This window comes from Oryzias melastigma, linkage group LG4 (assembly GCF_002922805.2).
Source record: "Oryzias melastigma strain HK-1 linkage group LG4, ASM292280v2, whole genome shotgun sequence".
Taxonomy (NCBI): Eukaryota; Metazoa; Chordata; class Actinopteri; order Beloniformes; family Adrianichthyidae; genus Oryzias; species Oryzias melastigma.
The window spans coordinates 10,467,356-10,482,026 of record NC_050515.1 but is presented as its reverse complement, the minus strand read 5'-3'; the positions used below and the strand labels follow the sequence as shown (position 1 = coordinate 10,482,026).

The 14,671-nt window shown below is 42.5% G+C and overlaps 1 protein-coding gene across 8 annotated transcripts in view; it reads right to left on the bottom strand.

Annotated features, from left to right (window-relative positions):
* Positions 1-7,886: 7,886 nt before the first annotated feature.
* The window catches only part of ptprsa (protein tyrosine phosphatase receptor type Sa), a 292,916-nt gene continuing 286,131 nt past the window's right edge, over positions 7,887-14,671 (bottom strand). For all 8 annotated transcript variants that reach the window (XM_036211506.1, XM_024278989.2, XM_024278979.2 and 5 more), the window contains 2 exons: positions 13,074-13,209; positions 7,887-11,425 (listed from right to left, as the gene is read on the bottom strand). In XM_036211506.1, the coding sequence (XP_036067399.1) occupies positions 11,357-11,425; positions 13,074-13,209 (205 nt within the window). In that variant the 3' untranslated portion in view covers positions 7,887-11,356. The remainder of the gene's footprint in view (positions 11,426-13,073; positions 13,210-14,671) is intronic.

Genomic DNA, 14,671 nt, shown 5'->3' with positions numbered 1-14,671 from the left:
TTTACATGATTTGAACATTTTTACTGCCCTACGCCACTATAGCTAACACTAGCAGTGCAATAAAAATAGCGAGCAAAATTGGAGCTATCCAGTAGTACAGCTTTAAACCACATACTAGCTCGGAAGAGAAAAATGAAGACACACATGGATCTGTTTGTCACCAAGTGGATGTATGGTATAGAGTCGATTGTAATTTGTCTGTAACAACTACTAAATTAATTTTTCAATTTGATTTTTTTAGTCTCTTAGGCCCGATCCGAATACTCCCCTTCTCATTTCCCCTTAGCCCTCCCCCTTGATTTGAAGTGGCAGTTGAAGTCAAAGTTGTGTCCGGAATTATTATTATCCATCCATCCATCTTCCTCCGCTTCATCCGGGACCGGGTCGCGGGGGCAGCAGTCTAAGCAAAGATGCCCAGACTTCCCTCTCCCCGGCCACTTCCTCCAGCTCCTCTGGGGGGACCCCGAGGCGTTCCCAGGCCAGCCGAGAAACATAGTCTCTCCAGCGTGTCCTGGGTCTTCCCCGGGGCCTCCGCCCAGTGGGACATGCCCGGAACACCTCACCAGGGAGGCGTCCAGGAGGCATCCGGACCAGATGCCCGAGCCACCTCAACTGGCTTCTCTCGATGCGGAGGAGAAGCGGCTCTACTCCGAGCTCTCTCCGGGTGACCGAGCTTCTCACCCTATCTCTAAGGGAGCGTCCAGCCACCCTCCGGAGAAAACTCATTTCAGCCGCTTGTAGTCGGGATCTCGTTCTTTCGGTCACGACCCAAAGCTCATGACCATAGGTGAGTACTGGAACGAAGATCGACCGGTAAATCGAGAGCTTTGCTTTCTGGCTCAGCTCTCTTTTCACCACAACGAACCGGTACAGCGACCGCATAATAGCGGACGCAGCTCCAATCCGCCTGTCGATCTCACGCTCCGATCTTCCATCACTCGTGAACAAGACCCCAAGATATTTAAACTCCTCCACCTGAGGCAGGCGCACTCCACCCACCGAGAGAGGGCAAACTACCTTTCTCCGGTCGAGAACCATGGCCTCAGACTTAGCGGTGCTGACCCTCATCCCGGCCGCTTCACACTCGGCTGCAAACCGCTCCAATACATGCTGGAGATCCCGGTTCGATGGAGCCAACAGAACGACATCATCTGCAAAGAGCAGAGAGGAAATCCTGTGGTCCCCAAACCAGACCCCCTCCGGCCCCTGGCTGCGCCTAGAAATTCTGTCCATAAAGACTATGAACAGAACCGGTGATAAAGGGCAGCCCTGCCGGAGTCCAACATGCACCGGGAACAGGTCTGACTTACTGCCGGCCATGCGAACCAAGCTCCTGCTCCGGTCATACAGAGACCGGACAGCCCTGAGTAGGGCTCCCCGGACCCCATACTCCCAGAGCACCCTCCACAGGACACAACGGGGAACGCGGTCGAACGCCTTCTCCAAATCCACAAAACACATATGGACTGGATGAGCGAACTCCCACGAACCCTCCAGCACCCTGAAGAGGGTGTAGAGCTGGTCCACTGTTCCACGACCAGGACGGAAACCGCACTGTTGTTCTTGAATCTGAGGTTCGACTATCGGACGGACTCTCCTCTCCAGTACCCTGGCATAGACTTTCCCAGGAAGGCTGAGGAGTGTGATTCCCCGGTAGTTGGAACACACCCTCCGGTCCCCCTTCTTGAAAAGGGGAACCACCACCCCAGTCTGCCAGTCCAGTGGTACGGTTCCTGTCTGCCACGCAATGCTGCAGAGACGTGTCAGCCAAGACACTCCTACAACATCCAGAGACTTGAGGTACTCAGGGCGAACCTCATCCACCCCCGGAGCCTTGCCACCGAGGAGCTCTTTGACAACCTCGGTGACCTCAGCTTGGGTGATGGACAGTTCCACCCCAATGTCCTCAGCCTCTGCTTCCTCAACGGAAGGCGTGTCAGCAGGGTTGAGGAGATCCTCAAAGTATTCCTTCCACCGCCCGACAATGTCCCCAGTTGAGGTCAACAGATCCCCACCTGCACCGAAAACGGTGCCTGCAGAAAACTGCTTTCCCCTCCTGAGACGCCGGATGGTTTGCCAGAATCTCTTTGAGGCCAGCCGATAGTCCTTCTCCATGGCCTCACCAAACTCCTCCCAGGACCGAGGAATTATTATTATTATTATTTTTTTTTTTTTACGCTACACACTCGAAACAGAGGGGTCCAAGGTCCGCTATCGCGAGAGTAAACCGCGCCGCGCTATGAAGCGCTTTTCTTCACTTTGGTACGCTCTGAACCACAGATGTTTACATTTAAACGTAAGTAATAACTTTATGTTACAGTGTGACCTTTTTAAATTTATAAAACTGCTCTTGTAATGTATATTCGAGCGCTGTAAGCGCTAACGCTAGCTTACCGGTGATTTTGATGACGTCACTGTACGAAACTCACGTCGGAAATATTTTTTACCACCCTCAGTTTGGAGCAAGCACGGAGGGATAAACGAAGGCGGAGGGCTAAGGGGGGGTGAGAAGGGATAGTATTCGGATCGGGCCTAAATTCACAACAATTTGAATATAGAAATATTCAGAAATTCAGTTTTTATCTTAATTTTTCTTTATGTTTGTCTGTCATGAGAAAAATGCACAAAAAGCCCCCCACAAAAAACACTATTCTCACCATAAAGTTTTGAAAACTAGGAGAACTTTCCTGCCAAAAGTGGTCTTGAGATTTCATGGAAGCAGCCATTTTGAAAGGAGCCATTCTACACTGCCCCCAGTGGAACGATGATTTACTGCAGGACAGAAAACATGGACCAAGTTATATTCTGTACATTTGGGTTTTTAAGGAAAGTTTTGATCATGCTAATGATATAGAGTGTCTCAGAAATGCCTGTATAAAATATAATAGACACTGGGCTAAAAATTAAAATTACTCACCTGCTTAAAGCACACTTTTAGCATGAAAAGAAAAGGAAAACAGACCTCGAGGCATTAAATGTGGAAAAGGGGGAATCAGCAGGGGCCGAAGAAGCAGAAAGAATTGGTGGATGATAGAGGGAAGAGGCAGAGGAGGAGTGCAGGCTGTGCTCCCTCTCCAACAGGAGCTGCTGGTATTTAATAGCAGCAATCACTCAGAGGGAAAGCCCTCGCTGCACACGCAGAACAGAAGACAGATTATAGGAAATAACCGGCCATGAGCACGAGTTATGTCACAGCACAGCACCGTTTTTGAAATATCACCGCTTTCACCTGACAGGTGTTTGAACAAACAACACAGTGCAGCATGCTTTAAATGTTAACGAATCTGACGGCGTGGTGGACACCTTTTATTTTCCACAGTCAGAGACGTGAGGATGCCTTCACACTGGTGTTAGACAGCCTCACCGTCTCATTTGGAGCTGATTTGAGGAAGGAAAGCAGAAGCAGAGTGAGGAAAATATATTGCATGAAGTACCTCATCATTTCCTGCAGATGGCAGCAAAGCCCTTCAAAAGTTGTCTCATATTCAAGGAGGCAAAATTTGACACCTTTTAAGGAGAATTTTACCAGGCAGGTATGAAACGTTTAATAACAGCTTATTAACTGTCAATCCTCACATCGTCTTCTCTCTTCTCCATCACTTATTTGGTGACAAAGTAACTGATGGAGCAGATCTGTCACTCGTACTTTAAATATACCAGAAGTGATGCAAAAAGATATTCCGGCTGGATCTAAATTTAATTATTGGCATTTGCAGCTGCGTCTGATCACAGCAGAGCTGCTCCCTCTCCGGGGTATCAGGAGGCCTGTGCGCCAGCGGCCCCCTTGACACCTCTCCGGCTCTGGCTGTAGTTCAAATGTCAGTAAATCTCCTCTTATAAATGACAGTCATAAACATCTAATGGTGTGCCATGAATATTTTAGAACCCTGAATACCATACATAAATGACCTCTAGGAAACTCCAGTCCTTACAAGAGATGGATAACCTCCCCAGCTGGTACAACACAAGGTCCCTTTTTTCTTGTTCTTGGTGAGTTTTTTTTGTGGCATGATTGGATTGATTTGTCATTTGCAACAGAAAGAGCTTGGCCACGGGGCTGTGGATAATCCAATTTATCGCTTTGCCATTTATTACAAATTTCTGTGGCTTTTGGGTCCACTGTCACATTGATTCGTTGATTGCTTGCTTAGCTGGGTCCTAATGAGCTGCTGTCTGAATCACTGCATAATCGCCGACCTAATTCCCTTCCTCGCCTCCCCTCACACTCGGTCTGCTGGCTTGCTCCTATTGGAACCGAACGGACAGAAAGATCTCTCCGAGCAGAGAATTGGGAACATCTTTCTTGAAATAGGTTTTCTTTCTGCTTACGTTTCTCATAAAATGTTTGGAACTCAGCAGACGCTTGTCATGATGAGCCATGAGGTGGTGTAACGTCCGATCAAATGAGTTGGCTGGTGGACAGTCAGGGTTAAACAATTGATAGTGTTTTGATTAAATTCACTTCAATTAAAAACTACAATAGTATCAATGATTTGTTCACTACTCAAAAGTCTAAAGTACAAAATGTTTTTCCCTTGCCGTAAGTGAAAAAAAATCTGCCAATGCCAATTTGTCTTAGTAAGATTTCTTGAAATAAATTGTGCTAACTAGTCTTTTTAAGACAGAACTTAATTGAAATTAGCTATAAACACTCAGGTATTTTGGACTGATAATTATACATATTGTGTCCTAAAATAAGCTTGTTTTGCTAAAAAAAAATATACATATACATCTTCAAAGTAGGTACATTTATACACATGCTGATTCTTTTTCCTCCAAAAATAACCTTTTAAAGTGCTACAACAGTCCAAGTATCCTTATTTATAGATCAATTGAAATAAGACAACTTGAAGTTGTTAAAAAACATTAAAATTACGAGTCAAAAAACTTGTTTTATTAGAGATATTATTTAAATAGGATTTTTTTTGAAGATCAACCTATGAGAAAAGTGAGTAGTAAGTTTGTTTTGTCTTGCATCAAGTAGATTTTTAAATAAGAAGAAACTAGGAAACCCCATTATACGTTAGCATCAAGCTAGCGGACTTTAGCATTATGTGCTAGATCAATATTAAGCTTAGATTGATCCAAATCGATTTAGTTAACCCAGCCCTATTCCTTAGAAACTCACTTCTAGGTTGTGGTCTGGACTGTTGGCACAAAGCAAGCCTGCCCCTACTTCCCAACATCTGTCTGCTATCACACTATAGCTTCAACCACTCACACCCCAACCTAACATAACTAGAGTAACAAAAATGGAAAGCAATTTTGGAGCTATCAAGCCGTACAGTTTTAAGCCAGATGCCAGCTTGGAAGAAAGACGTATGTGTGGATACATTGGAATAGAGCTGAGCAGGGTGCTTGTGGGCCGAAACAAGCCTGCCCTTACCTCCCAACATCCGTCTGGCAGCTATGTCATGGCTAAAAGCTTTTTCCATCTACGTTTTGTCCTCTATCTCAAAAATACTCAATAACGCAATTTATAATCATAATTCTCTAACTGTATGTTCCTCATCATCAGAAAAGTGCATCAAGAACATGTTTAAAAGAGCAAAAACAAGATTTTCATCAGAGTGAGTCTTTAATAATAAAGGTAACAAAAAAGTACTGACTAAATCAAGTCTAAAGAAATGTTTTTTTTTTCCTAATTTGATCAATTATACTTGCAAACATACCGATTTGAAAAAGAATGTAATCAAATTTTGTTTAGGATTGTTAACCTTAACCCTTTCCTGCCCACCTTTCACCACAAATACGCTTCGTTCCTGACACGCCTTCAGGCTTAAACCGCAGGTTGCTTCCAAAGCAATAAAAGACAATTCTCCAAGGCAAAGTTTTAGCAACAAAACCCAAACATTTCAAGCTAAAGTTAGTAGATATCCATCTTAAACACAGATGTGAGACCAAATGCCACCGGGGAAGGAGGGGGGAGAGGTTTACCTTCACACCAATATCATCCTGCCTGGTTGGGATTTCTACAGCCTGAAGACAGGCTTAAGGACACACCGGGATGTGTTTGTAAAGAGGCTGGTGGATAAATATAGGCGGAAGCTAATCAAGCCCTCGATCAACAAAAGGATGCACCATCTGTTTGCTTCATCACTTGTCCTGTGGCACAGATTTCTCCCTTTTCAAATGCAATTCCAATCTGTTGAGTGAGGTACAAAGTAAAGTGCTGATGCAATTAAAGTTATGTAGCTAGAGAACTCTCAGCAAATTCTCATGATTAACAGATGGGGACCAACAAATCCATTTTCACTAAAGTTCGGACACTTTGATAGCAACGGAAAACAACAAATTACTTGTCAGCGTTTTTAGTGGTAATTTCGCTTAATTCTTAGGAGATATTTGACAAAAAATACCTTTTTTTAATACAATACACCAGAGGGGTAAAGGAGGTTATCCTTGTGATTCACAGAATCCAAAATACTTTTTTTGTTTTACACATTTCTAATAGTAAAGATCCATCATCTTCTTCTCATCTAGAACCGGGTCGCGGGGGCAGCAGTCTAAGCCAAGATGCCATAATTTCCCTCTCCCCGGTCACTTCCTCCAATTCCTCTGGGAGGAACCCTGAGGCGTTCCCAGGCCAGCTGAGACATAGTTTCTCCAGCATGCCCTGGGTCTTCCCTGGTGCCTCCATCCAGTTGGACATACCCAGAACACCTTCCCGAGGAGGCATCCTGATCGGATGCCAGAGTCACCTCCACTGGCTCCTCTAGAGGAACAGCGTCTCTACTCCGAGCTCTCTCCGTGTGACTGGGCTCTTCACCCTATCTCTATAAGCGAGTGCACCCGGCCTCCATACAGAGAAAGCTATTTGTAATCAGGATCTCATTCTTTTGGTCACGACCCAGAGTTCAAGACCAAAAGTGAGGACTGGAACGAAGATCGACCGGTAAATTGAGAGCTTTGCTTTCTGGCTCAGCTCTCTTTTCACCGCAATGGACCAGTCCAACAACCGCAAAACGCCGGACGGCACTCCAATCCGCCTGTCGATCTCACCCTCAGATCTACCCTCACTCATAAACAAGACCCCAAGATATTTAAACTCCTCCACCCTGGGCAGGAGCACTCTGCCCACTGAGAGAGGGCAAACTACCTTACTCCAGTCCCCTCCTTGAACCGCCACCTTAACGTGGTGAGGGGGTTTGAGTGCTCGAGTGATCTCAGGATCTTTGCCGTCTGGGACTTCTGCCCCTGATAGGGTCTCCCATAACAGACAGAGAGCAGTTCAGAAACCCTTTATGAGAAGTCCAATCCCAGATTCCGCTAGAGCCAGGCCTGAGGTTGAGGCTTGCAGACGAGTGCTTGGTGGTCGGGGCTCCTTCCACAGGTGGGTCAAGCCCGAAGGAGCGGCGTGGGATCGCTCACCAATGGGCCGAAAACCTGCAGGGGAGCTCAGAAGAGGCCGGTGCAACGTGGTTTGGGAAACATGTTAACCACGATTTGATTCATATCATAATTTGTGGTTGCTAATTTGATTTTAAGGCAAATCTGGATCAGTTTTCAACACGCCAGTAACATGTTTTCAATGGATATACATAGATACTTTATTGATCCCACGGAAAACTGGTGGTAGTAGGGCAACACATAGAAGTTGCCCAGTGTTGGGCAGCAGCCACACAATTTTGGTGCACAGACAGACACACAGGAGAGAACAGGATATGATGTCAAGAATCAAGTATCTTCGATCTGTCGCAGTAGAACGGCACAGATTGAAGTACCAGCACAAATACTTGTTTACTCATTTCATGGGGGAGGCTCTGGAATGAATTATTTAAGGTTAGGGTGATAATCTATCCGGCCTTAAGTTCACAGGAATCCAGTAAACAGCTGTAAGATTTACAACATGTGTATCCAAAAAGAAAACCCACATACAGAATAGATTCCAGACAACGTTTCTTTAATACAAAGTCAACATATCTACATACACAGTGGCTTTAAACCATTTATTGTTTCCGTTAGAAGTAACAGTTTGAAAGTGAGCACTAGGCCTTCACACAAAGGTAAAACTGAGTTTTTTTCTTCTTTTTTTCAATTTCCATTGTTTGTCATCAAGTCGTCTTCGTCGTCGTTCTTTGTGTCAGTCCCCCTCCCCCGATATTCAAAGATGTAAATTTGGTGGCTGTTTTTTTTTTTTTCAAAAGGATTTGAGCAACTTTACACAAACTCAAAGGAGTCACACACACTGCACAAGCTTTGAACGGCGTCCACTGTTTGGGTTTGAGCATGGGCCCCTGATACCAGTCCTTTTTTTTGCATCCAAAAAACATGTTTTACTTCAAACGTGTGACGATTCGGAAAATGACAAACTGCAGTTCGGAAATTTGTTGGGGTTGTCTTGGCCTTTCATGGATCATCTCATAAGGAAACGTAAAAAATAAAATAAAATAAAAGAACAAATATGATTTTATACAAGGCTTAAAAAGGAGCAATGGAGAAAATCAAGCAAGACGTCACGTTGAAGCAGAAACATTTCTGGCCTTTAGTCAAGTTGCATTTCTGAGTAAACACCTTGGCATCTTTTATAGTTGTGCAGCTGGACTTTTAGGAATATTGATAATAAAAACGTGAAAAATGCCTTCGGGTGCCAGCGCAGTTCAGTTACTGGGAATCTTTAAAGTCCAATTAATGGAACAAAATCCAAATCTGCAATCCTTTAGTAACTTCAGCCAAAGCTAAGAATGAATTATGAGTCAAATGGTTGTTGGAAGAGAGAACAAACCTCCCAGAAGATCACTTTTGCTGAATTCGGCGCCTTCGCTGAGGCGGTGGGTGTGAGAGCAGCAGCAAGCAGCTGGCACCTTTCCCAGTTTCACTGCTAAAAATGTAAATTAAAGGCAGAAATAAGCGAGAGGTAATTAAAGTCTAAGGGAAGAGGGTTCGAAAAAGCTTCATAAATGGCATCTAGATGGATCTGAACCCTGATGTGTGCATTTACATCCCCACTTAAAATGTGAGATCTCAAGGGTCAAATGATACAAATACATATAATCTATATATTTGTTTATTTACAGGTATACTCTAGGTCATAATGGTTATCTGATAAAACTAATGGGCACTGAAATTAGGGTTTAAAAAAAATGGAAAGGATGTCCTTAAGAGGTCATTAGTCTGTACATATTCACAGAAGGAACAGTACAAGTCTGAAATGGTCAGTTTGGATTTTTGTCGGTCATCCCAGGAGGAATAAAATCAAATATATGATAAAAAAAGAAAGATTTATAAATGGCATCGGCACAGCTTCTACCCCTTTAGGAGGAGGGCAAGTGAAAATGTGATCTTTTTTTTAGGAGACACATGTTCAAAAACCTAAAAATCCATCAGACTAATGCAAAAAACTGTCAAGTTTGGACCAAAAAAAATGATAAAGAAAATTACTAAATTCATACTGTTTAGATATATCTTCATAATCTGCATTTAAATATATATATATGCATGTGTAAATGTGCGCTAATATATACACACATATAGAAATATATATATGTAAATATATATATATGCGCACAAACACAAGGATGTTATACTTAACTTTTCTACAGTGAAAAAATAGAATGTCTTTGAACATAATATGAACAGATAAGCATTTTCTCTTTACTTGCTAATAAAAAAAAGTGATACAACATCTCTGTTAAAAAACTAAACTAAAAATGGAAACAAAGTTATGTAATGTCAAATTAATTGCAGTACAACATTAATATTTTCATGTTACAACAATAGTAAGGCTTTTTTGGAAATAACAAAAAAATAAAAATAACACGAGTCCTTCCATCGCTCTGGTGGTTTTTTTGTGCATCGGAAACGGAATCTTTTGTCCTCCTTTATATCCGGTACAAATACATTAGTGTGTTATCCTGCTGTTTGGATATGCAGGTACTGGAGGTTATTTTTTAACACATCATGGCATTGAGATTTGACATGGCTGCTGCTGGATTTGGCTGAAAAAAATCCTCCGGAGAATGCAGGGCGAACACCAAAGCATCGATTCTGCTCATACACTGGATTTTAGGGCCAATTTTTCAACCGTATGAATGTACAGTTCAGTAATTGCGGCAGGCCTTTGCCCGTCTTGAGTGTCTTTTAAATAATATGGATGGTCTTTTTGAGGGTGGATGGTGACATCGTGTGGATTCGCTTTCAGTCATGCCCGCCTGGGCGCAGAGTTAGCAGATTCATCATCCTCCTCCTCCGACGCAAGAGTCACATGTTCAGCATACATGGGAAAAAGCAGCACATTTGGTTTTGACAGGAAAAAAAAGTTTGTTTTTGAACCCAAAAAAAAAAAAACTGATAATGAGCGTTGGTCACTGTACAAAAAGAAAGCTTTAAAAATCTGCGTCCGTCACTGTTTGGTGGTTCCTAAGCCTCTCGCACCAACCGGACTGATGGATGTTTAGGGCGGTGCCGTGGCTCCAAAGACAGGAGTGATTGTAAAGAATCGTGGTTCTTGCTCTCCTCGGTTTGTGCACAGACGAGCTTTTTCACGGATCATCCGGTGATTCGTCAGAGGAACCTTTCGCTGTAAATGCACTGTGGTGCTTTTCTCAACATCACCGTGGTTACCTGGATTAAGGTACAATTTTCACAATTCATGAAACGAACAGATTTTACGATATGTGTTGTTGCTCTCCGGATGACAACTCCTCTAAAAGCTCGAATACGCTCAACAGGCAGTGATGTTTTACAGTTGAGTATTCCTCTGCGTGACTTTTGTGCCGCAGGTGTGAAACTGCGGCTCTTTCAAGCGTCGGTTCAGAAGTTAGAATAGCCAGATTGTTGGGGAGAAGCCATTAGAGTTACAGAGGCAGCGGTTCAGCCATTTCTGTGCACAACACTCACAAAAAAACTGCCGATAAAAATACTCAAAACCCCCCTTTTTTTTGCACCCAAAAGTGTCCCAGTCTCAGCTACATCCATCTGCTTCCCCTTCATTGTTTTTCCTCTTTCATTTTCCGTCATTACCTGTTGCTTGGTGTTGTTGTTGTACCACAAAGACATTTTTGAGAATTGTCCACGAATGTTTACATCGTCCTCCACATTGAAACACTTGAGGTAAGGTAAGCCGTCGTTGATCGATTCCCCCGTCCCACAGATTGAGCCTCCGATTCCTCCTCCGGTGAGAATGGGTTTTCTTGAGCTGATGAGCGTTTGTCTTCTATTTCCTGTGTCTCAATTGGCATTTCTCCCAAACTGGTGGGTTTTGTTTTTAAAAAGAATCTCCGGTTTGTCGTGTAATTCGGATGGGTAATAATTGTCTGTCTTCTACTGTTTTCCAATTTGAAACTTTTTATGGCTCAGGTAACTTGTGGGTTGGGAGGGGGGGGCAAACAGATTCTGGGAGGGAAGAGATGGCTTTTTACGTTGCATAGTGATCAAAGCTTCCTAAGTACTCCAGAGCTGCATGGTAGCAGAATTGGTACTCATCCTGTGGGGGAAAGAAAAACATAATATTAGAAAAAAAGAACTTTAAAAACTAAGGATGTCCTAATCTGATCACTAAGTTACAGACTCGAATGTTGGATCCCAATCAGCTAAATTTTTCATTCTCCTCATTATGATCAACGCTGTATATTTCAAGCTTAATATAACAGATAAATATTCTATTAGAAGTCCTAATTTCATGAATGAATCATAAAATATTATCGACGTAAAACGCAGCAGAATACGACACTAGTTTGAGCATGAAACGCAAAAACAGTTCAGTAATCTGAGTAAGATATTCACAGATTCTGACTTCTAGGCTCAATTCCTATTTTAATATATGTTTTAGAAAGTGGTTTGACATTTTAAAGAAAAAAGATTGTGTTTCTTTTTCTTTTTTTTTTTTTATGAAAATGGCTCTGACCGTGGTGCTGAAAGAGAGACGGCAGCGAGACTGCTGCCAAGGGACCGTCTACAAAGTGTAAACTCTGGGAACAACTAATAAAAAAAATAAAATAAAACATAGGTCGAATCTGAATTCATTCCCTACCTCAACGGCTTCTCTGTAATGCACAAATTGTAGGATCATTTGGAGTTTTTGCTGTGTTTGAATTATTTATTTTTTTAAGGAAGAGCTGTAGCGACTTCGGGGTGCCTATCCCTCCAACGGGAGGGTGAGGAGAAACACATTTCTTCATGTGGTGTGCTCTGAAGGACAGAACTTTACATTTAAATTTAAATAATGACCTTTTTGCATGACTTTTTAAACTTATAAAACCAATATTATTATGACGTTATTACGGCAATGAGTGGTAGTAACGTCCAGATTTGAAGGCACTATTTTTCCATATTTTTACACTTGGAAGGAGTGAAAATATGGGGTACGGAATGAATTTGGGTTCGGCCATAATCTCTCAAAAACAAGAAAAAATAATAAACAATTTTATTATCTAGTCAATAGTACATTCATATTTATGCTACAACAACAGTAAAAAAATAAAAAAATAATAATTTTTAAGAATTTTTAATGGAGATATGAATCAGTGATCAATCACCAAACTTCCTCACATGACTAATAATTAATCACCTATTTTTACTAGTTAATAGTTGCACTATTTTGATTGTTTAAGCTTCTTCACATAATCTGTTTCAGTGTTGAATCGAAAAAGAAAGGTAGAAGAAAGTTATTGAAATAAAAATCTGGGAAAACCTTGATCTGTTTATTAAATGTATACATTTTTTTAATGTGTTCCAAACGTTTTAGATCCGGACTCGGTATTGACAGATTCTTACAATCAAATGACTCGGAATTGGATTTGAGTAAACAAAAAACCCTGATCGGGACATCCCTACAAAAAACAGAATAAATGCTTTTCCATTCATGAAAAGGAATCTAGAACAGGGATAGGCAGCTCCAGGCCTCGAGGGCCGCATTCCTGCATGTTTTCCAACAGACCCTGATCTGGCATGTTCTGATTGGCTGGACACACCTGAACCAGGTAATCATCAATGAGATTGCTTGGATATCTGGGAATCATGCAGACACAGCGAGCCTCGAGGCCTTGAGCTGCCTATCCCTGCTCTAGAACATTGTAAATAAAAGAAAGTTTGTCTTAAAACACAAAAATGCACAAGTGTGAGAGATTTCTGACCTCAGTTTGGACCATAGCTGGCCTCTGTGTTCGAAGCATCTTCACCGTCTGGAAGATGTCGACCACGCCTTCATAACGCATTCGTTCCAGAACGATGCTGAGGGTGATGAAGACTCCGGTCCTTCCCACTCCAGCACTAAAAGTACAACAACAAAGTCACATATTAAGACACACGTTAGCAATAACTGTACGTACAAGCTCTGTCAGCAGCTGCTTTGAACATCAGGGAGGAGCAAAAAATAAATAAATAAAAAAACGGCTCCACCCTAACATGAGAGGGATTTGCATGCAGGAACCTTGTAAATGCACTTATGTGTGTCTTCAAGGACACACATTTCAAATGACACTTCCACACAAACAACATTTAGCCTCATTAAGCCCCTCCCTCCCATGTGAGTGGCTGCCGCTCTCCAGATATATACGGCGCGGTCTGTCTTAGCTCGGATCCCGAGAGCTGCCTCTCTAAGCTGCTTTGCTGTGGAATGACTTCCACTTCACCAATGGAACAATAATTGATATGACAACAGATTTATTTGGGCCTCTTCCAGCTTGCAGTGCTCTGTTGGGAAGAAGGAGTGACGTCTGCCCTCTTCTGGTGACAGGAAACACCATTGTGTAGAACGTGACCCCGTTCCCGTCCTGCATCGAGCCCTCGGCCCACCGGAGCTGCTTTCTGGGAGTGGTGCGTCACGTGGGCTCTTAAGCTTTTTCCCTCCCTCCAGATTCAAATCTCAAAGCTCGCCGAGCCACTGCCAACTGAGAGGATTTGGCGTCCCCTATTCATGGGATGTAATCGGGCAATTAATTACAAAAAAAAGCGTGTGGGTCTATTAGATATAGAGTAAAAAAAGGAGGGAGGAGAAAGGAAGTCCACAAGAAAGGATGGAAGGACGGGTGGGGAGGGAAAGAGAGCCCCCGGATTAGGGAGCAGGCAGATGACAGACGGGGAAGTCAGAGAAAGGAAAAGGCAGACATAAGCTCTCCTCTGCACTGACGACAAAGTCCTAAGAAGGAAGGATGGAGAAAGAGCAGGAGCAGTGCTGGTCCAGAAGATATGGCACCTAATCGATATCGCCATTCAAGAGAAAAGTGACACATCTGTCTTTGAGATGCGTGTAAACTGATCAGCTGCTACACTTTACAGCACTTCTGAGTGTTGATCATAGTGCTGTCACAAACGATTATTTTAGTAGTCGACTAATCACAGATTATTTTTTCTGATTAGTCAACTAATCGGGTCATGTGCAAGGTGGATGTCAGACACACATCTTAGCCATCATTAGCTTTAAACTAACTAAAAACTAGTTAATCACACTAGCATTATCTGCGATAATGCTAGTGTGAATCTATATATAACTATAACTATATATAACTATATATATAATTTGGCTGCTGAAAATGCTAAAATTAATAGCTGAAAAGGCTGAAGCTGATAGCCAGTTAAAATATTAGTTAAATGCCAAATTAGCCTAAAATAGAGAAAACTCTAAGTTAGCCAAAACAGCTAGCATGCAGCTGAAATATTAGGTAAATTCTAAAACAGCCTAAAAACCCCCCAAAAAGCTTAAGTTAGCCAAAACAGCTAGCATGTAACTGAA